Genomic DNA, 23138 nt, shown 5'->3' with positions numbered 1-23138 from the left:
CAATGCTGTTACTCTGACATTTATCATCATAAAATTACATTGTATTTGTTTTGTGACAGCAATATGGAGAAATTGAAGACTGTCAAATAGATGACTCCTCTCGTCATGCAATAATTACCTTCAAAACCAGAGCAGAAGCAGAGGCAGTAAGTTGAAGTTCTGTGTTTGTGATTGTCTTATTTCATTTCTTGTGCTGTCCTCATGCATACAGTAATGCTTCTATTCGTTTTGTTTTTGTTTTTTTTACTAATAGAGATATCTAACCCATACTTAGCTTAAATTACTTAGTGTAAAAATTTAAATAGTCTTTATAAGATAAGTTATTGAAAAATGAAGAAAGGGTAAAATACTTTCATAAAAGCATAGACAGGTAGTCCTCATTTGGCTGACAAGGTTCTCAGAAAAAAGTGAGAATGGGAAATTGCTAATAATTTGGCTGAGCAGCAAGCATGTGTCAGCAGCTTGGCAACTGTTGAGCTCAAAAGTTTGCCAAGAATCAACTCGCTTCAGGCAATCATTTAAAGCACTGCTTGCAGTGTTCCCTGGTTCATCTTACCATAGCTACTTGTGCTCACTTTATCTGCTACCAACAATGTGAGTGGTAAGCAAACAATTAAGTTTCTAAGCTTTAAAAAAGGTGTTCAATATTTCCAGTTTTTGGAGCATTTCACAATGTTTTTAGATGATATATTATCCTTTGCATGATGTCCTTGTTTGCTTTTGTAACCTTTGCTAAATCATGATAAAATGGCAGGCTTGGTGTGATTTGTAAGCAGTCAACAGATACATATACGTACCATATTGCTTTCAAACAATGCACTGACCTTGTTTGTGTTTTGCTCATTTCATTTATTTTTTTCATCCATTTTACCTTGAATCCTCTAACATTGGTCTGCATTTATTACCCATAAATGGTAGCACAAGCTGTTCCCAAAATCCCTATTGTTTTTATGTGGTTGAACTATGCATGAATGTGTGAAGGGGTTTGACAACCTCTGTCATTACCAAATGTTGAATAAACTAAATTTGGTGTCACAGAGCAGAAATATGCATCTCTATAATAAAGGATTAGGTTTTGACAATGCAGGTTTAGTCCTCTTAATAAACTTTCAACTCGGCAAGTAAGAACATTTGTCCAAAATAAATGCCATGACTTTGTTTTGTCTTTTGGTCAGGTCAGACCAGTCCACCTCCCGTGTTTGCCAGTTGAAAAATCTAAACTTACATTGTAATAAGATGCCTTTTTCCATTGAAAGATTAAAAACTGTTTCTGATCCTAAATGTCACCTAAAAATACTTCTTTACAAATTTGACTTCCATGACATTATGATTAGACCATGAACAGAAGACTCATGCTGCATGGTAATAAGTTTTGAATGCTTGAAAGATATCATAAATTTATATGTTCGGATTTAAAATTTATACCCGAGGACTTGAATATCACACAATTCATGTTCAGATGTCATTGAACATGTAATTGTTTCTACACTTCACATTATTCTGTACTTGAGTATTGTACTATAAATCTTGTGTGACTCTGCCAGTTATTTGGGCATGTTGCTAACTCTGATTTATGCCGCTTCATGTTACTTTAATTTTGAGCATACAATTTCCAAAGCAGCCACTGTTCAGCTGGCACCAGGCAGGACATCAGTATTTTAATACTAGATCTTTTCCATTTTCAATTACTATGGCAGTTCATCAAAGGTTATTTGTCTTTTTGGCTACTTTACCTTCTTGATTATAATTCCTTCCCTGTTCTTGTCACAATAAGCATTGCAAATACTTTTTGTTCTGAATACGGCATTTACTTATTGATGAATTTAGTTTTGATTAATATGGTATTGTTGTCATAGTAGCATTTAGAGCTTTTGTAAGAGTTTTAGAAGGAAATGATAGAATAACAGAGTAAATTATAAACTACCTTTCGTGGTACAGAAGCTAGAATCTGTAATTGAGGTGTACGTATGCAACAGTTCATTAAAACAGAGCTATAGGCAGTTGTAATATCTCCAGATTAATCTGTATAAATATTCATTGTAATGTTTCTAAAAAAAAAGTTGAATAGAATTCAGAAATTTGACATTGTATTTTTAAGCTAGTGTTTCAAGTTGTTGATCTTTTAAGTTAAGCCCTAATAGTATGTTCAGCAGTCCAAAAAGGCAAATAAGAGGTTGAGGTTTAAAAACACTTTAAACAGAGTAGGTACAACTGTTGTAGATACTCCTAAAAGCTCTTATGCATATGCTTGCACCTGCTTTGCTACTTAACTGCTGAGAGAACACCAAAATAAAAGCTCAGTAATGTTCTCCACATGCCATATGTATTCTTTCTTACTCTTATGACTGCAGAAATCTTGGTAATGGATCTCATCCTATGGGTGATGGTAGTTACAATACCTGCTAGGGTTTTCCTTCCTGTCTCTGCTGACTAGACATTGAAGGAGTAATGGCACAGTAATAAGGTAGTTCCTTCCTAATAAAAGTTTGTTCACTGCTTTACACTGATGTTGTGCCAAGTACAACACAGAACGTGCAGAGAAAACGGGAAGGCATTACAGGTAAGTAGTGTGCAATATTACTATTTGCTATATTACTAAAAATGTTTGCTTTTTTGAGAGAAGTCTCTTTTATAGTAAAAGTGTAAGCAGGCTAGAGACAAATATTTACATCAGTCCAACAAAGCAGTGTATTCTCTTTAACACAAGCCTTCACTGACCTCTGTAGCTACAAGCTCTTTGGAGACATCTTACTGTTCAGCCTCAGCACTTTGACATTGAAGAATAGATGTCTTGCATGTCACTGCTGGCAAAGCACAATGAATTGAGCTTTTAAAATTCAATTGAAAATTCGTTCTGCTGTAAACTTTGAGGATAAATGTTTAAATATCAATAGCTGACCATTTTATTTTAATGTTTGGCAGCATTGGAAATGCTTTCATTGAACCATTAGATCCTGTGGTCAGATATGGCTATGCTTCTGAGGCTTTGTACAGCCTTTTCCTGTGCTAGTGCTTTCTCGGGAGTAACAGTAGAAAATATAGACAGTCTCAGCCCAATGTATGTGTTTCTGCACCATCCTGCCTGGCATCTGCTATGTGAGTTGTTGTGAACTCCTCGGCAACACATTCACACCTATTACTTGAGGTGCGTTTGTCGGGGTCTAAACTGACTGTTAAAGAGGTTTAAAGCTGATCAATTAGTGTTACAATTATGGTTGTGCATTTGTTTTTAGAAACAAAGATCTAGTGCTGGGGTTGGATTGATAATATTATTTGATTATTTTGAAAGATCACAAAATATATAGTTCTGGTAATCTCTAAAAAGAGATTATACCAAAATTGTAACGTTTACCAGTCTATATTAAATTTAATGGCCAGCATAAATTAATGCGGAAAAAAAAACTTTTTCAAGAGCCCTCTTTCCCTCCACTATCAAATTCCAATCGGTCCTGCGCTGTCTTGGAGTTCTTCTTTCTGACATAGAGGTTCCAGAAGGCAACTCCATCTTCCAGCTGTTATCTTCTTTTTTTCTGCTTACATCACCCAGTCTCACAATTGAGATAAGTGATAAAAATTTGTATGCTTCTTATCTGTAGTTTACAGATATCAGTTTTGTCTAATATATATTTCAATCATTTGGTAAAATGTCAGGTCCTGTTTAATTACTTGAAAAATGGAATGCATACATGTATTTGTTTTTTGTTTTTTTTAGTTGTACCCTATTTATAATTTTCCTAAATTAAACTCTGAACCATATTGTTTGTTCTAGGCTGCAGTCCATGGAGCACATTTCAAAGGGCAGGACTTAAAGTTAGGCTGGCATAAACCGGTACCTAATGCCTGCAATACAGAGGCGGAAGATGCAGAACAAGAGGAAGAAGAAGTGAGTGTTCCTAGATTTTACCTTTACCTGTGTTTGAATGCATATATGCTTATAGGCTACTGGTAGGAGGCATTGTTCGAATTGTTAATAAAAATAGCTGTCTTGTTTAGCCCTTCCATTCTCTGGAGAAATGGTATGAGACACAGATCACTCAATGGTATCTCCCCATATCTGTTTTAATCCGGTATATTTAGTAAATATCATTAGGGTTGCTAAAATTCTGGATTCCAAAGTGGACAAGCATAGTTACATATCAACAGGTTTACCACTGCTAGTGTAATTATCAGCTATAAGCTTATTGGGGTGAATGATCAGCAGCATTCCCATTGACTTGTAGTTAGAAGTTATTTGATTTAGTTTAGAAGCACTCCCAAGGAGGCCTAAATTTTGGAAATGAATTCTGTGGAATATAATTTTATTTTTATTATGGTATCCTTATATGGCCCCTAAAGTTGCAGATGTTAGTGCAGCATAATTTACTATAATCAAGCTTTACAATTCGTAATATCAGACCAGTAACAAGTATTTTAAACTGTCTATTTTTAAACTGTCAGAAGTCCTTTTTTAACACTTGGGGGATTCGATCCCTTCCCTTCTTTATCAAAAATGCAAAAAAAAAAAAAAAAAAGCTTTCACTTTAAATGTGTAAAATTATTCAGATAAAGAATCCATTTTTTAAAAATGTTTTTGCATTGTTTTTCCAGTTTCATGAAGACTCAGTTGTAGATGACTCTTTACTGCAGGATGATGATGAAGAAGAAGAAGAAGACGACAATGAATCTCGATCGTGGAGAAGATAAATGGTTTCATCATGACTCGGCTATAAATGTTACATCTGACCTTGAGATCACCTAATGCGCTTTTCCATAGGACATTTTCCGCATGTTTGTGTGAACATATATAACGGACTCTTGGTTTAGAAAGCTTGAAAGCCTTCTGTCACATTTCAGTTAATAGTTGCTCAATGCATTATAATACATTTATTCACACTTTTGCTGGGTGTACAAATTTGGTTTAATTTGTAATTTAAAAAAAAAAAACTTGACAAATGCAAGTTGAAATACTCCTAATAACAGTTTGCTTTATACTCTCTGTATGTTTTGAAAAGTCTAGATTACTGCTAAACAAAAATCTTAGCTGTTATATATACATAATACATAGTGTTATGTTATGTATAGGCTTTACTATGTAGTAGCCTTTCTGTTCACTTTATTTTGTGTACGTATTTTACGTATGGGTTTTAAAAACATTGTACAATTGCTTTGCATATAAGTTTTTGCAACTTTAGTATGTTGAAAAGGAAATAAACATGGAATGGTCCTGAAAACATAAAAAAGAATGACAATGCAGATCTGTTGGTAAATAAACCACATAAAAAAATAAGAAAAAAGAAAAGAAAAGCAAAAGAATGGATTAAAAAAAAAAAAAAAAAAAAACCATTCCAATGGTTGTCTCATCCCCAATACTTGGTATAAATTTCATACTGCCATGCCAAATTAAACTTTACCGTAACAAGTGCAAAATCCTGTTTTATGGAAAGTGCATTTTTTCTAACTGTTGATTTCAAAAATACCCTGGCAAAAGAGGACACTGAAGTTTCTTACTCTACTCGTCTTAAATGATATTGGTGAGTGAAGTATATTCTTAATTTATTAGATGATGAGATATACATATTTGTTGTTGGTTTCACCACTATAAAATTACACAAATATGCAAAATTAAGTTCTATGTTTCCACAGGGATAATAAGCTTTTGTATGATCTGTCAATCCCAGTTAACATGTACAACAAATTACATTTTTTTTTGCTAGTAAAATAACACAGATAAAACCCCAATATTAACAGGCCATATATGTACTTCTAATAGGAGAATCCACAAATACTAGGAAAAATCCAAGTTTATGCAGTGTTAATGAAATTGTGCTAGACAAAACTGAGCTAATTGAGGATCCAAAAATTCAGTCTTTTAAATAAAATTTTAGTCTTGCTTTTGAAATTATTTTTTTTGCCCACTTGCTATAGTGTACATGAACTCTATGTCCCCCCTTTCCCCATCTTTTTCTCTGAAGTTTATTTTGAGATTTTCCCCACTTCTTGCTTGTAAACTTGAAATGGGAATATCTAATAAACCTAACTTCAATCAAAGATTTTATAATATACTTTCATAAAAGAAATGTACAGTATTAATGTATAGATTTTCTTCATCCTTATTTAGAAAATCATACATTTTTTTCCATTTTCAGCCTGTGAAATGTAATGTGGCATATGAATAATTTGTACTTCCCCCTTTTGAAATAATATGCTAGTTGCTCAATTATGTTTGCAACGTAACATAAGAGAGTTAATAATAAATTGTTATTGTTTTATAAAGTTTTTTTTGTTTAACTTTGTGTGTTAAGCTAAAATATTTGTTTTCTTTTATTTACAGATGTTGCACTTATTACCTTCATATCATCTGACAGGGGTCCAAGAGTTACTAAATAAAGGTATTGCATTAACAATAATTAACTGTTTTATTTTGGTTGGTGTGGAATGTAAAGTAGATTACCCCCCCCCCCCCCCCGGGCTGTCTAATTCCATCCAAATTTCCATGCAAAAAGCAGTCCATTTTTTTGCATGGAAATGTATTTTTCATTGTAGACTGTAATTCTTAGACATAACTCACTGAATAAATGTATTCAATTTAATAATAAACTTTAAATAAAACACAAAAATCGGAATATTCCTTTGTAATGGACTTAATACAGCTATTTTGAATCCAATACAAAATTATTTAAATTTCCTGCTGATCCTCCCGCCTGCACCGAGGCATGTACCAACGTCACCGGGAAGCATGGTAAGTGGGTTTTTTTTTTTTTTTTTTTTTTTTTTAAACTTAAAAGCGACCCCGAGTGTGACTTGGGAATACCGCTTTTTGCAGGTAAAATCCACCCTGAGTTACACTGGGGAATACCGCTAGGGGGTTAAACATTTGTTTAATATATGTAATAAATTTAGTATCATATGAAAAGAAGTCAGTGCTTTGAAACCAGCTAACATACATTTCTAGTTATAATTAGTGTATCTTGACTTCAAGTCTTTAAGGAGAGGATATGTTTTGAGATGACCAACTTAAATGCTTAAAGTGTAGAAGAAAAAAAAAAAATCTCAACCTTTATTTTATACTGCAAAGAAAGGAGCAGGGCAACTATATATGAAGTGCTTATATATATTTGCCCTTTGTACGCATTCATTCTATTTTCAAACTATATATATATATATATATATATATATTATAAAAAAAGGGCTGAATTTTAGGCTAAACCCTAATATCTAAATATAGTTGTGAACAGAATTTGAAAAGTTTAAAAATGTGATTATCTCTTAAATGATATACTTATTGAGAATTTATTTGTGTTCAAGTTGTTAGGCTAAAATTATAGTAACCAAAACTGTAACAGTTTTATCAGCAAAACATTTCGGATCTCCACAGAGTCGAGCAATTCAGAAATACAAGCTTGCTCTATTCACATCTTCTTTTTTTTTTTTTTTTTAAATTATTAATAATATTGCATTCTATAGCAAATGTTAATTTGTAGGATGTTTATTTCACTATACATTGAATATGCCTATGAAAAACTTGTGGTAAAAAATCCTAATGGTTTTTTTTTTCATTTATGTTTGCAGGTTGTCTGTTTATGGATATATTTTTTTTTTTATCCTATTCTGCTCACAGAAGTTTTAATCATGTTCTCAGGTTATTGTGCAGGCTGAGGAGTGTGCTTTACGGATAAACTAGCTGGTATATTTTTCTATTTAATCACAAGCATACATTTAATTTTAAAATCAATTTCTGTTTATAACAATTTCCTATTGTATTTGTACATTATACAAACATATTTTTATCCTAATGGGGTATATTTGTTGTGCATCCAGCAATACTTAGCTTTTTCAAAAGTGCTTAATGTGGAGGGATATGCACATTGATTTTACACCCTCAATTTATTATGGGGGTAAAAATAAACATGAAAAATGTCAACTTTAGAAATTAAATACTTTACACCTTTTATATAGTTTTTATTTTTATATATATTTATATATATAACTGTGCTTCAGATATAATTCAAATATAGTCAAATACCACTAAATTTAGCAATCACAGGTTGTTTGCCCAGAACTAGTTTAGATATAAGTGTTATTTTTACATATTTATGTTTTTTTAGTGTTATAAAAGACAAATTAAGTCTTTTTAGGACTTTTTTGAAAGGTGGTACTCTCCTTTTTTGTGCTCTCAAATTGTACATAAACTTAAAGGAGGATTTGTTTACACAGAAACTTCCACATAATATATACTATAGCCAAAAAAGTAATGCCACATAAAAAAGGGAAAACATATAAAAAAAATACTCTTCATCCACTCACAGCATCTTAATATTCTTCAGAAGTTTTCTTTTTTCCTCTTCTGTTCTGCCATTTTCAGTTTTTGCATTGCTTCTCTTCTCCGCCGGCCTAGTGATATTATGCAGCACATGGAGCATCTTTCAGCAGGAATTCAAACTACTATTAGCCAATGGAAACAATCCATGCTGTGCAACCTTACAGCCCTTGTAAATGTTGAGTTGTGTCTTTCAGGGACACTCCTACACTATCCTGGCATCCATTGCTTTATGTCTGTCCTAACTTACACAGCTCAGGCACTGAAGAGGCAGGGAGAAGGGCTTGGTAAAATTCAGGCAAAGTGATTACCTTTTTATGCTACATGATTTAGTTTAATGCTTACTTGCACGAAGAAGCAAGTAAGCAGGGAGAGATTAGTTCAGTTTTAAGACTGCTTCTGGTGTATAAATTTCCCTGCACCAAAGACACACGTACAACATATTTAGAGGGTTAATGTACTTCTAAATGTCCAGAGGTCGGTGGGATACACATATATATTCAAAATCATCCTACTGCATCCAGCATAATACAGGCTCAGACCCCATGTACTTTTGGTGAGTATTTTTCAGATTATCAGAAAAGACCTGATAGTTCTTGTAAACTACAGACACTTTCTGGGGTACGGACAGTGTATGTATTACAAAGACAGTAGCAATACATGAATTTCCAAAATAACTAAATGTTACAGGACACGTTTTAGGATGATAATATACAGGTCTAGTCTTTTATACTAATTCTAGAAAATCTTTGGGGTTTTCCTAAGGAATATGCAAGAGCCATAATAAGGTAGTTGTCAGAAAATTTTCTGTGTCATGGTTTGAGTAGATTCTGTATATATATTTATATTTTTCCTGACATTTTTTGTGTAACTGTCAACAGGAAGTTTCAAATTCATTAAATTATGGTTAAAAAAATAAATAATTGAAGGACCTTGTTTGAAATGCAATAATTTTGTAAACGATTGTTCAGAAATGTTTTTCATCTACATCCTAAATCATATATATACCATTTGATCCAGTCTTATTTGTCTTGGAATAAGCTGCACAATTCAGGGAAACAATTGGTGCCAAAGCAAAGGATTTCCATGCAACTGGTTATTTGTTACTATTAAAACATTTCATTTGTTGCATCTTTAACAATTCCCCCCTAATTAAACAATAAAGGATTTATTTTTTACCTAGATTGTATTTTGTTTTTGTTTTTTTGTTTGTTTTTTTTAATGAACTGTGCATAAATAATATGAAGAAATAATAAAACCAAAATGAAAAAATTAACACATTTTTGAGGCAAAGTAATATACAGAATAGAAACAATGACTCATTCTGCCACTTAGTGGCCAAATCATCAAAAGTGTACAGCTGTCACAACAGGAAATGAATGGTATGAGGGAATTGCCAAGGGAATCATTTATAAATAGAGCCCACAGTGTAGTACAGTGGGCAACACATTCACACTAGTGCACATCACTATACTTATGCCTTACATTGTGTTGTACTGTTAAAAACAAAAAAGTTATTTGTGTTTTACAGTTCATGTCTGTGTTGGCAGTACATTATAATTGATGTGCTGCCCTAAAGCAACACACAGGTACCTGAGACTTGACTTAATTCACAAATGTCTTAAAAAAAGAGGTGTTTAATGCAATGCACAGATAGAACCTACCTTTGTAGGCAGAGTTTCTTCCGCACCAACTTTAGAAAAACACACCTATGCATCTTGCACCCATTGGAAAAAATGATGTTGGTGTCATTAATTTATTGGTGGAACCATATACATAAGGTCTGTATGAGTACCTTCAACTCCATGCTAGTAGACCTGATAGTGATTAAAGAACAGCTTTTCATTGAGGGTAGGGGTCAAATCTTCTGTTGGTCAGGAAAATCAATGTTTCCAATTGGAGATAAGAAAATTAGTATACCCCAAATGGTCTAAAGCAGCAATAAAAAGTAATTTTGCCATTGTCAGTCATCTATTTTATTAATGTTTCTTCAAATAGGTGAACAGATTCTTGTGTTGTTCTGTGCAGCACTTCACTATATTCTGTGATTTTTATTTTCTCTGACCCACAGAATTATTGAAAAGACACCAGTCGAGATGAATGAGGATGCCATAAAAGCAGTACATTGAAAAAAAAACTAAGCTAATTTAGCCATGCATATATATATTTTGACAATCACGAGGCTGTGAGTGTAGACTCCAGAGACATCTACTCTGTACAGTATGTCTGTGTTGGACTGTAAGCTAATGATATGATTCCAGATGAACTTTATTCCTTCAGACATAAATTCCTATGAAAATTTGATAACTGCTGGTACAAAGGGTATTGTTTAACAGTGCACAATGCAAGTCCACTTCAAAATAGTTGCCACAAAGGAGAGGAAAGCTGGAGCTAATAGAGCATGGGAGAAGGGGCAAACGTAATATGTACACAGAGTAAAATAACAGCATTTTGCAACCTAAATAGCAGAAACAATACCCTAAGCTATGGAACATGACAATATACGCAAAATAAAGTTCTTCTAATGGAAAGATTTTGGCTGTTCCAATTAGTGAGCTGACCAAACTTAAGTAGCTCCAGGCAGAGTATAACAAGAGGTGGCTCTAAGTAAACAATATTAGAAAACAAGGTCAGATTTCTGACAGTATTACTAATATATGTATTATTACAAAGCTGTAACCCTTCCCAAAAGTTGAGTCAAAATGTACAAAATAATAATGTCCATGTCAAACTTTTTTGGGCTCTATTCATAAAGCAAGGAATCTGACATTCCCCCAGGTCTATGTGTTCCAATGGCAGTAATTAATTCCCACTAGGGGTTTTCAGATTCCCTATTTTTTAAATAGGGCCCTTTATGACCAAATCATGCCTTATTTTGTGGTAATGTTAATCCAAAGGGCTCAAAACTTTACAACTTTCAAAGTCAATGCCCTGAAATGAATAGGTAGATAGGAAGTTCTGAGTATCGTAGCTGCATATTGTTTCTGTTGACACACAACTAGCAATCGAAGATGGGTAACCCACAACCCTCAGTACAGTTTTCCTTTAATAAAATTAGTAAAATTGTTTCTTTTCTGCATAGTTTAAATTATTGAAAGCAATTTTAATTAAACAGGGATTGCAACTAAGACAGAGAATCAAAGATTGTATATCAGATATACCAGGCATTATTGCTCAAATAAAACTAGAGAAATTTCTATCCGTTAATGTACCCAAGAGTGAAACTTGTCATATAATGCCTAATATAGCAGCTACCTTAGCTTAGTGCTGCGTTTAAACCTTTTTTTTTTCCTTGTTCGCTTTAATCATGTAATGAGGCCTCCAGGTATTTGAAATATTTACGGTAATATTATGAAGATAAATTTAAGTTCCTTCCAATTGCTGTCTAAAGAGCTATATAAGGTTGAATTTTATGTTTTCAGATTGATGTCGTTTACCGTAATAGAAAATGCTGCTTAGCAATGTCATTCTAAAATATTTTAGAGTTTTGGTTCTTAGCTGATTAATATAACAAGGTCACTATAGTGAAAGCATAGACCATGCAAATATTGTGCATAATATGAGACTTGAGCTTGTCATTTAGGATCTGATCATTCGAATTGACGCTACTAAGAAGTGAATTTAGTTTTCCACCAGATTTTAAAACCTTAATGAAATTCTGATTTAAATAGGCTAAGTATATTCCAGGTACATCAAGACAAAAAAGTGTGCAAAGTCTTAAAGCTTGTGTTTTTTTATTTATTTTTTTTTTTTTTTAAAGCAGCCATAGCATACCATAGCCATAGCAGAGATCTGTACCTTCCCCAGCTCATGCTGATTGAGGAGCCCTAAGTTTGATTTGGTAAGGGGCGTTTTACCTCCTCTCCGGTTGCAGAGAAAATATTTCTTCAACATACAGAGCAGGGATTGTTCTTTGCAAAATGCTGGCAAGGGACAGGCTTTTCCACTGAGGTTGTAAACATTTTTTTAAAGAAAATTAACTAAGATATTTCAATAGACTTTAGATCAGGACCTTCACTAGGCTAGTACCTACCCCTCGATTTCCTGTTTTGAAGCCAACATTTGGTGGACTGTATACTGTGCTTTGCATAATTTCTGTACCATTTCTGCCTCAACTTCAACTTGCAGACACATGGACTATGCTACTTTCAAACAAATTTTTATACAATGCAGATATCATTGAATATTCACTGACTGCACAGACCCTAAAGCAACAAGGAAACCCAAAACCATAACATTTCAACCACTATACTTTACAGTTTGGGGATATACCCCTAAAATGCTCTTTGCAATTTGCAATCTATTATTATGGTGGCTAATCAAATTTTATTATATATATTAGGATTGATCAGCCCCCAGCATATTGTTCCAAAAGGTCTGGACCATGGTTATATGGCTGGCTACAGCAAACTGTGGACTTGCTCTAGGGTTCTTTATCAAACTGTAAGGGTTTTCAGTACATCTCCCATACGGGTTACATTTGCCTTTTTAATACATGCCATACTTATAAGCATCCACAATCTTATTTCTAAAGACCCCTGAAAAACAAATTCTATTTTTGCATGATGACACCATATACATCACTAGCAAAGACCCAAGATACCTTATACTTAAAAAGCTTAGGTTCTACCTGCATAAATCAGTTCTAAACTTTGACACTGAAAATACCTAATTTTTCTTGGGATTTACCATTGGTACTTCAGTAACTTATTGCACTATTTTTTCATCATTTAAACTCATGTTCTTTATAAATAGTTTTTCCTAACTACTTTTATATCAGCCAGAAAAGTTTTGGAGTTACAGGACTTTTCTGACAAACAACCATTGCTTATGGTTTTCACAAATAACACGAGGCTCCACTTGTCTCCACTGTGCTTCCCATGGTAAGTTCTTTCATTCATATTTTCTAGGAAGCCCATCATCCACTGAAGATTAAAACTATTTTATGGATACCGAAGACCATCATATGTTTCCAAAAGTCTTCATCCAACCATGATCAGGGCCCATTCCACCAGGGGAACTCATCTTGATATGTTTACATGAGAATGCCAGTGGATGTATTCTGTAATGCTGCCAGCTGGAGTTCCTAGAATGCCCTAATTCAACATTATAGATTAGGTGTTTGATCTCTCAAAGTTAGCAATTGTACATCTTTTACTTCTTTTTTTTTTTTTTTTGCATTCCACTGCCCCTGTTTTTTTATTGCTTTTAATGTCCTATCGTTTTCTGGAATGATAAAATTGCTATCAATACTGACTGTAATTTTCTTTGCCCCTCCTTATGTGGGGTGAAGATCTCCCATTAAATGGTGACATAAGGAATAATAAATGGTAAGTATTTATCCTTTAAAATACTGTGGTAATAAAAATTGTTCCATATATAAATAGTATCTTTTAGGTCAATTACAATAATCCAGGGGTGGGTCCTGGATAGATGGTTATATTTCTTCCATTTTTGGCTTCGATCACCTTTAGAGAGGTGGCAGGGTATTGGGAAAAGAGATCAGGGTTAGTAGAACAACCCGTTGTTGCATGTTTGATGAAAACTGTCAGGGTCCTGGGCTCTGGAACGAAGGTTGGGTGGGCCATTTCATTCTGCCCCAGAACCTGCCTAAGGCTGAAGCTTCAATCAGACAGGACCTGGTGTGCTGGGGGTTGACTGAGCTGACAGGTGGTGTTCAGGGAGATAGGACAGGTGTGATACTTTAGTTGATATTAATGTCCAGGTGTGGTAACCAGCTTTCAGAGTTTGGATATAAGACTTTGGAACAAGACTAGAAAGCATTCAGGCAGTGGAAAATACAATCACAACTTTGGGACTGTATTGTGAGTGCCTTTATGTCAGTTTGTGACTTTGTTTAGGTGTGCTGTCTGAAAACATGTTGTGTTCCATAATTTACTGTGAGAATATCCAGTGACCAGGTCTCCACATGATTAGTCCTCAAATAATTAAAGTAAACAGAGTTTCATATTTTGCTTTTGGTGAAGATAACCATCAAACAAATCCAGGTGAGAGTATCTCCAATCTTCTGATGTTGTCCTTGATATACAGTAGTCTTCTGATAATGAGGAATTTAAACTGCTAGTTTGTGCATGATTTTAAATTAGCAATAATGGCAACAAAATTTTAGGCCCATATGTACTGAGGAACAAGAAACTTGCCCCTGAAAGAACATATTGCTTCAAACAATTTTGTATATACCTAAAGGTTTAGGAAGTGTTTTGCTTCACTGAAAGCAATGGTGCCTGCAGCATTAAATATGCTTTAATATTTTGCTGCTGGATGTTTAAATGTCCCAGGTATCTTGGCCTGGAATGCTATGTTAAACCAAAGAGAAGATATTTGAAATCATTAGCCAATGACCCTGACGTGATTTTATTTTACATGCCAGTGTCATAATACTACACATCGAAAAGGACATGGAACTGCACTGTGAAAGTATTATGGATAATACACCATAACTGCAACAAGGGCTTCTTAGGCCTGCCTTCATATCCGTAGCTTGTTTTGATCGTGATGTTTAAATGCAAGCCAGAACTCTTGAACAGAAGCTGTAAAATGGTTTTCTGTTCTCTTGTAAACTAAAGTGCTTAAGAGAAATCCCATTTGCCTTATGAAGAATGTCTCTCACTTCAGCGTTATCAATCAGTAAGAGAATACGTGGTCTCCGGAGCACCACAGCAATTCTGTGCCGAGACGTTTCATCAGTTTGGGATATATGTATACATATAAAAATATATATGTATATAAATATCTTCAGCGTCCAAAACATAGGATGATATTATTCATAGATGTTACTATTTGTTCCGTAACATTTTATGTTTTAATTTCCTTGCTTCCTCCTCTAAAATCTACTGTGTGCAATATTACTGCATAAAGAAAACTACAATGGTTTTCTAACATCATTTTTAAGCATGTGGGGTATAAAATCCAGAATTCAGGCACATTATAATGTTATGGTTTTGGCTTGCAGTTATCATATTCATTTTTTAGTCATGTTCTAGAAAGTTAGAGCTAGAGAATTTCATACAAAACAATAATTAAGAAGTACACATTTATGTAACTTTACTCTTATTTTTGGATGTACTATATAAAAGAATGAGAACTACCACAAGTGTTCGGAACAGAAGCCTGCGTACATTACTAATAACTATCAGTGGACACAAACTAGAATGTAAAAATAAATTCTAGGTAGATCTAAAAGATGCAAAAATTTAAGCACTGTATTTGTACATCATTCATTTTATTTCAAGCAATATCAGTACAGTAAAGCTTGGACTAGGAATCTGAAATACGGCATAGGGACCAGGTAATTGTGCTGCATTTGTCATGTGTTATTAAAGGAACATGCTGAGATAAGAAGAGAGCGGTGTGACACTATGGACTTGATTTATTAAAGATCTCCAAGACTAGATAGACTATCATGGGAGTTCCAGCAAACCTGGAATGGATCTGTTCCGGGATTGAAACAATTTGCCAATTAGGGAAAATTATTTTTAAAAAAGCCATTCCAGGTTTGATAGATCACTCAGGTTTTCCCATGATAGTCTTTTTTTTTTTTACATAAGGCCTGGTGAGTTCATTAGTGTGCTGCTTATCATTTCACTATTCAGTATCAGGCTTAGAGAGAGACAAGACTTATACATGTTAATTGCAACATCAGCCAATCTGTGCTGTGTAGCAGAACGGTATGAATGTCAGAAATCTCAGATAAATAATACAACCATTGTATGTGTTTTAACTATTTACCTGAAATCAGATTTAATGCTTTTTAAACCAAAAATGGACACATCCGATTTCCTGTGCATTTTGATTGCACTTTCCTAAACAACATCTGGAACTGCAAACTTTAGTGCAGACACCTCTGCGGCTTAGAACAAGAAGAAAGGACATGTGCATGTTTGCTTGTACTTTTTATCTTGCTTAAAATTCGCCTTTAAGGGCTTGGTCAGAAACATAATTGCATTCTCCAGGTCCTCCCTGTGAAGTCTGAAATCAGTTTATGAGGCTTTGAGTGCTGTTCTTGTCATTTATCCATCAGCGCTCAGTCCATTTAATCCGGTCCTCTCAGCTGTACAGACCACAGCCCCTGTTGTGAGTGATCGGCCTGCTTGAGTGCTCCCAGCTTCTCCTGTCACATCACATTTGCATAAAAGAGGACGGATAACCAAATTTGAGCACACAAATGAAAATGTTAAGCGCTGAGTCTGTCACAGTTGTTGTTCAACTAATTGTGAAAAATTTGATTTGCTTGCTTTTCACTGTTTATCATGTAGACCCTTTTTTCAAATTTGCCTTGGTTTATGCTTCTGAACATGTAGCTTTTAAACTCTCTGCCTTAGCATCCTACCCTTGGGATTACTTACCTCACCTACCAGCTTTTAATGTTGGCTCGTCTAGTTGACTAAATTAGGCCACCGTGGCAAACAAACACATAATTAAAACCTGAAAAAAGGCAAGTGTACTTGCACAGCCGAAACTGATTTTTCTGTTTTCCCTCATATGCTGTCATATTTTACAATTCCATAATATAACATTCACATGAACCATCTGTGTGAGCTGGATAGCACACAATAAAATTGTCATTTCCGTATTCCTTTATATTGCACAAATTAGTCCTTTCAGAGGTGCACTAAAGTCTAAGTTCAAAGCACAGCGCAATGGAGTTTTGTTGTGTTCAATTTGAACAATAATGAGGTACATAGATTACATGTACTTTGTCTTTTTTTTCCTATGTGGTGGTTTTAGGAGTCACAACATATTGCAGGCTTTTTAAATATTTATGGCTTCTAATATTAAGCTGTTGATTCAATGGTTTACATTGTTTAGATGATTATAGTTAATCGATCCTTGATTATGTTTTAATGTCTTTTGTATTGATGATCTATGGAAAAGCTACAAATATGTAGTGCGACATGGTTTACTTGCTAATCTTAATGTTTCAATCCAGAAACAGCACAAATGTTCTAGTTAAATAAAAATGCAGAAGAGAAAAAAGCCTATCTCAAGGCATAAATCTATTTTTTAAATCACCCCACCCCTAACTCAACCTGCATGTCTTTACATATTACTACATGAAGAAAAATATTCCTTCCTAAATTTGCCATCCCTTGTCCATGGAGGACAACTTTTACTTCACCGAGATACTGGTGCCCATGCTCCTGGTCCCTGTCTGCCTCTTCATTTGCAGGAAAAGTCCCTTGGTCTGACCATGGCTATGGAGGACTAAAGTAGGGTTTGTATCATGAATAGTGGGTTGGGGGACATTTAGGGACAGAATCTCTTTTTTACAAATAAGTTTCACTTATTGAAACTTGAAGTTTATAAGTAAATAAAGAAGGAAGGCTCAGTGTAATAGATGAACTGACAGTAAGCAACTTAATACTCACTTGTACAATTCTTCTTCTGAATGGCATATGACTTAATCATGCACAATGGCTGCTAGAAAAGTGAAATAGGAGAGAAATCTGGTTTCTGAGTTCCAGTGTAGTTAGTTCTGGCACTAGTTCATTTTGTGGCAATATGCTGTTATACTTAGACAATCAATAACATAGTGATATTGTGTTATTGAGTAATTAAATGTGGTTTGATCCACAAGTTTACTTATAAGCTTTTAAGAATATGATTTAAAGTTAGTGGAGCTCAAAAGATGTCCAAGGCGTATCTATTCCACAATATGGATCCAACTCCAAACTAACCTGCAAGCATTCAGTTTATTTTTCTTAGCAACAAACTATGCAATGACTTGGGTAACAACACCAGGGCAAATCTGTGATTATTAGACAGTACATTTTCTGCAATGTCACAGCTAAGTGGATGAGCATTTAATGCTGCCACTGGATAAATGTGAACACACTTCTGTAAATCTACTCATGGTACACCTAATTAACTCCTGCAATGTAGCATTGGACTGAAATTTGGAAGATCCATTTGAAAGTTATCCAGATCAATGGTAATATGTTGGATGATTCTGTGGCAAACATCTTGGTGTCTCCTAGTCAAATATGTTTTATATTAATTGATATTTGCATCTACAAAGATTTCAGCTAAGAGATTGCCATAGTTCAATAGGCTGCGTTTTTGAAACAATATACAGTAATCACAGACAATCCCTTGTTAGACTGCCCTGCTTCATCTAGTCTTAGCTTAAAAAATGTTTAGAGAAGCAAACAATGTTTTTTTCAGTACTTTGTGGATCAGGCTTGTGGCATGTGACGCCACTTCCAGGGCACACAAGGACAACTGGTAATGGATTTCTGCAGTAAGCCCCAGCAAGGAGGGAGGTTTTATCCATGCTTGGTTCTGCCTTTGAAGATATTATTATCCAATTGTTCTGATGAGTTAATGAACCAACTGTAATAGAAGTTTTTGTTAGTCCAAGACAAGTTCTGTGTTGTTAGTGGTATAATATAAAATTGTAAACCAGCTGGAAATGTGGGGCTCTCATTGTTAAGGCAGACTTGTGTAATCAGGAATAACATTTTGGCACCTTAGAGACAATAGTTTGAAACTTTATCTCTCCACTTTCTACAAAAATTTGAAATATCACTTTTGGGGTATACGGAACCTTTAGAGGCAGGAGGGTCTATTTTGATAAGAGGGCCTGGAGCTGTAACTCCATCAGCTACCTTATAAGTGTGTCCCTGGATCTATATAATTGATGTTTCATGTAAGAGTCATCTTAAATTATTCACACTAAGTAGATGTGAGGCTAAAGTACATTGGCCGCATTTACTAACAAGCCGAGGTGCCATAATGTGTCTTCTTTTGGGATTGCATTTTAAATGTGGGACCTATTTCCACTGTTATTTTTACATTATTTTCTCCCTAGTGATGAATGCTACATCCAGAACAACTGTTCTAAAGTCATAATGAAGTGTATACATCTAACATTGGATTGTAGGACAGTTCTTTTATCCAGATACACATAATGCTAAACAATACAACACAAGTGTATTTTATAGCTTTACAAATCTACTTTAAGATGGATAATTTGAAGTATTTATTTATTTACTATGTTTTCAAAAGCTCTGGAAGAAATTCAGAGGTATTTTATATCATAATTTGCAACAATGGTTAGAATTTGCAGCTTATTAATAAATTTAAGTTGACATAATACCTTATAATACACCAATATATTTTTCTGTAGTTGTATATATTATTTATGTATTTAGATATTCTACATGACAAAAGCTAAAATTCCACCTATATTCGTTATATTTGTTTGAAAACGTTTGACCTACATGATGTAAAAAAATATGCTTTTGATAATAAATATTCTCATGGAATTTATATGCAGTGGTTTTATATTTAATAATGACCAGAAAAGCTTTTCTAACACTCTTATATCCCTTTTTATTACTTTCAGCATTGAAAAAACACATTAAATGCTATCTTCTAAAAATCACATATCCTCATTCATAAAATGTCAAGGTGTTGTGATCGAAGATTTAATTATTGGAAACACCTTCAAAGTTTATTTTTAACCTAACAGCAATAATTTTTAATAAAAGTTTTATAAGCTGTTTAGCATATTATTGCAAAATCATTTTTGTATAGTAGTAGTAGTAGTATGGATTTCCCATTGAAGATAAAGTGTAGGGACCTACCAGATTTTCAAAAAACACAGCAGTTAAATGTTAGATGTCTTGTGATCAAGTATTAACATTGCTATTTCCAAGGCTCACAGGGCTGTGCTGCATATGTGATCAGTTCTATGTATACCATGTGAAGTGGAGCTATCTCTAATTTTGTGTGTAAAGAAAGGTTGTGACTGATCCTTCTTCTACTTGGTAATCAGATTTTCTATAATTTTTTTTAGTTTCAGGTATGTTTAAGTTTATTCTTCATAGATGAATAAGGAAGGGAGTGGTTGATCTGATTTTTTTAATTGTGAATTTATGTTTTTTTTTATAATTTTTATAGCAACAATCTAGAGAAAAGTCCATAGTCATGTCACTAACTGTCCCTCAAAGGGACACATAACCTTTCACTAACCTGAAACATGTAAAAAAGGTCTAAGAAAATACAAAGGTGGTCATTGCTGTACTCCCATTTTACAAATGTTGTTTTACCTTTATGTTTGATACACTTGATCTGGGTCTGTAATTATGTAATAAAAATGGTGTTTTTTCATTACTGGTTTACTTTATCCTTGCTTTGTAAGAATAATCCATATCTGGCATGTCTAACTGCAATCTTCATAGGGCCACATACAAGTCAGGATTTTCATATAACAGTATTTTCTGGCTCATTGTTAACCACACTTTACTAAATTTACTCTGGTATATTAATAAAGTACACCCCAGAAAAGGTAATATTGCCTAAAACATTTTCCACTTTGAGTCATCAAGTGGTATTATTATAAATATGCCCCTTTTGGCATGCATTTAATGAATATAACACATTGTAATCGTTCTTTTTTTTTTTACTATCGTCACCAAGTTACATTTTAAATTAATTTGGAATTATTCAAATGTACAGTAAAACAGGAAATAGATTTGCAATAACATATCTCTTATTTTACTCATCTCATTGGTTTGGTGTGATTGTTACCAGCATGCTGTAAAGTATGAAGGTTCTGCTTTGCATTGCTTTTTTTTTCCAATTGTTTTTCTAGGAAGAGGAGCTTTTAGACACCCGGACAGACTAATTATTTCTGTTGTTTGAATTGCACCCAAACTGGTATTACATAGCTATTATTTCTAAATTCCTGTATTTTTTGTACCCTCTTTATTTACATAATTGTCTGTAGTGAATAAACCTCTTACACATGTGGGAAATTATTTGTTCTTCCCACTTCTAAAACAAGGAAACACACTCAGGAGTTATTCATGGTGAAATGATAGGTGTAGAAGAAGCTCAAAGTTACACTTTCGCTGTACAAACCTGCAGTGAATGTGATATTATAGCAAACGTTGAATTTTAAGAAACATTTGGTATGTTTGTTAGAAACAAGCTACATGGCCATGAGTCATATCTGTGTCCACATGTCAGCTTATGTTGTACATGTAGTGTTCTTTGCATAGTGCATTACAACAAGGTAATTTTTAGGCCCCAGCTTTAAAAAAAAATCACTTTAGGTCTCATATTTTGTTAGGACGCCCCTGACCTACAGATGAAAAGTACTAAAAACTAATGATCTCTCACAAATTAACATATCTTTATACACACATCATTTTATAATAAAATCTTCAAGAGTTGAATGCAACCCATGTCAATGTCTGAATGTCTTGGATTTTTGTTACTGGTTAGTGACATACTAGGTATTGATGCTCCCTGAGAAACCTAAAACAAGGACATTTTATTATGCAAATACCAACTAACAATGATGATTTTGGTCTTCTCCTTGATGTTTTGTGCCTTGTTATTACCCACCAAATATTTAGAATGGTCTCAATAACAGCCATGGATAGGAGCCAAGAGGGGAAGGCCAAAGCCTTCCTTTGATTTCACAACGTGAGTTTAGAGGGTTCTTCCCACTTCTACCATCTGCTGGTCATTTTCTAGCTCAGTGCTATACCAACTCAGTTTTACCCCTGGTTTTATAAGCAGTGTTAAAAATGAGGTCAAAACTTTTATCCTTGGCAGATCAAATGTTTAAAATTTGGGCTGTGTGTGTACACTGCTCTGCCTTCTACATGTCATGACATTTGGCATGTCCACTGACATTGTGTGTCTGCAGTCTGTCTCAGCTATAATTCTTTTTGACTTTCTCCTGCTCAACAATATTTTACCCGATTTGTATTTGCCTTATTTGGGTCTCCTTATGTGTTATACTCTGGTGTTTAAACAGCTTATTCTTAGGACTATCGGTGGGTCCTGAATAGACCTGAATAATGGTCCGGAGATAGGTGAGAGTGACAAACTTCCACTCAGTGACACAGCGAGTCCACCAAACTCGGACAACTGTGACAATGACTTTGTATTGTTCAGAGAGATCTAGGTTTATGGCCATAAATCTGATTCGCTGTTGTATAATATACAATTTGTTTTTTAACTTACTTTTTACTTTCATATTAAATGCACCTATGTTCCCTATGTTCTTTACAAAAGCGGTAAAAGGTTTTACAATATGCCTCTTTGTGTGTTTTTAATTACGCAATGACAATATTTCTATATTTTATTTATTTTGCTATTACAGTTGCTGTGATACAAGCAAGGGTCAAGCAGAGAAGATTGTGGCGGGGAGGGTTTGGTAGCCCCAGATTACTATTTCAGACAGGGGTTCATGAAAGTTCAAATTGCCCCTGATCCCACATTATCTTCCCAAGGTCTAGTCATTTGCAGATGAACATATTATGGTGTGTATTATTACATTTAGACCAGTGGTCATTACCAAAACGGATGCAAGGTACTTATCAAAGGTTACGTTCAGCCAAACTTTTTTCTAGGTATTGTTCTGTGTGGCAGTAACTAATTGTTCAAGTCTGTCTGTTAAGGGGATCTTTTATTGTTTTAATTAACTGTTATTTCCTGATTCTCAGTGACTAATATATAGTAATAACTGTATATAGATCTATTCAGTCAAATGAATAGAAGTGAAGATGCCAATTAGCCAATTTTTCTTGGAGGTTTCCATCCCATAGACACATTCTGTACAGCATGCTGCTGTTGACATATTATTTTAATTTATCCCTCTATTTTGATTCCAGCAGACGGAGGTTAGCAAGTGTAATAATGCTTTCCAGTTTCTTTATCGTGTAAGACACATAATTTTAGGCATTTAATAAGGTAGATTTATTCTAGGCACTTTGGTTTGCACGTTCATTCAAATGGGCCTCCCCAAAGACAACATTAAAAATGTGATTAGTTAGCTGCCATCAATAACACAAAATAAGAA

General features: G+C 34.2%; 1 protein-coding gene across 2 annotated transcripts in view; it reads left to right on the top strand.

The window, feature by feature from the left end:
• Positions 1-9480, top strand: part of RBM26 (RNA binding motif protein 26) — a 36626-nt gene extending 27146 nt beyond the window's left edge. The window contains exons 21-25 of one of the 2 annotated variants that reach the window (XR_011920779.1): positions 60-146; positions 3770-3883; positions 4588-5510; positions 6311-6368; positions 7549-9480. Coding sequence is in view for 1 of the 2 variants with exons in the window: in XM_072410957.1 (XP_072267058.1) it covers positions 60-146; positions 3770-3883; positions 4588-4683 (297 nt within the window). In the remaining variant the exon portion in view is untranslated. Of the gene's footprint in view, positions 1-59; positions 147-3769; positions 3884-4587 lie in introns of both variants that reach the window. The other variant, XM_072410957.1, reaches the window with a different exon arrangement.
• Positions 9481-23138: the final 13658 nt, after the last annotated feature.

The sequence above is a fragment of the Pyxicephalus adspersus genome, chromosome 1, assembly GCF_032062135.1.
Source record: "Pyxicephalus adspersus chromosome 1, UCB_Pads_2.0, whole genome shotgun sequence".
In the NCBI taxonomy this organism is placed as follows: Eukaryota; Metazoa; Chordata; class Amphibia; order Anura; family Pyxicephalidae; genus Pyxicephalus; species Pyxicephalus adspersus.
The sequence above is the reverse complement of the archived record's forward strand: the minus strand, read 5'-3'. Positions and strand labels throughout refer to the sequence as shown.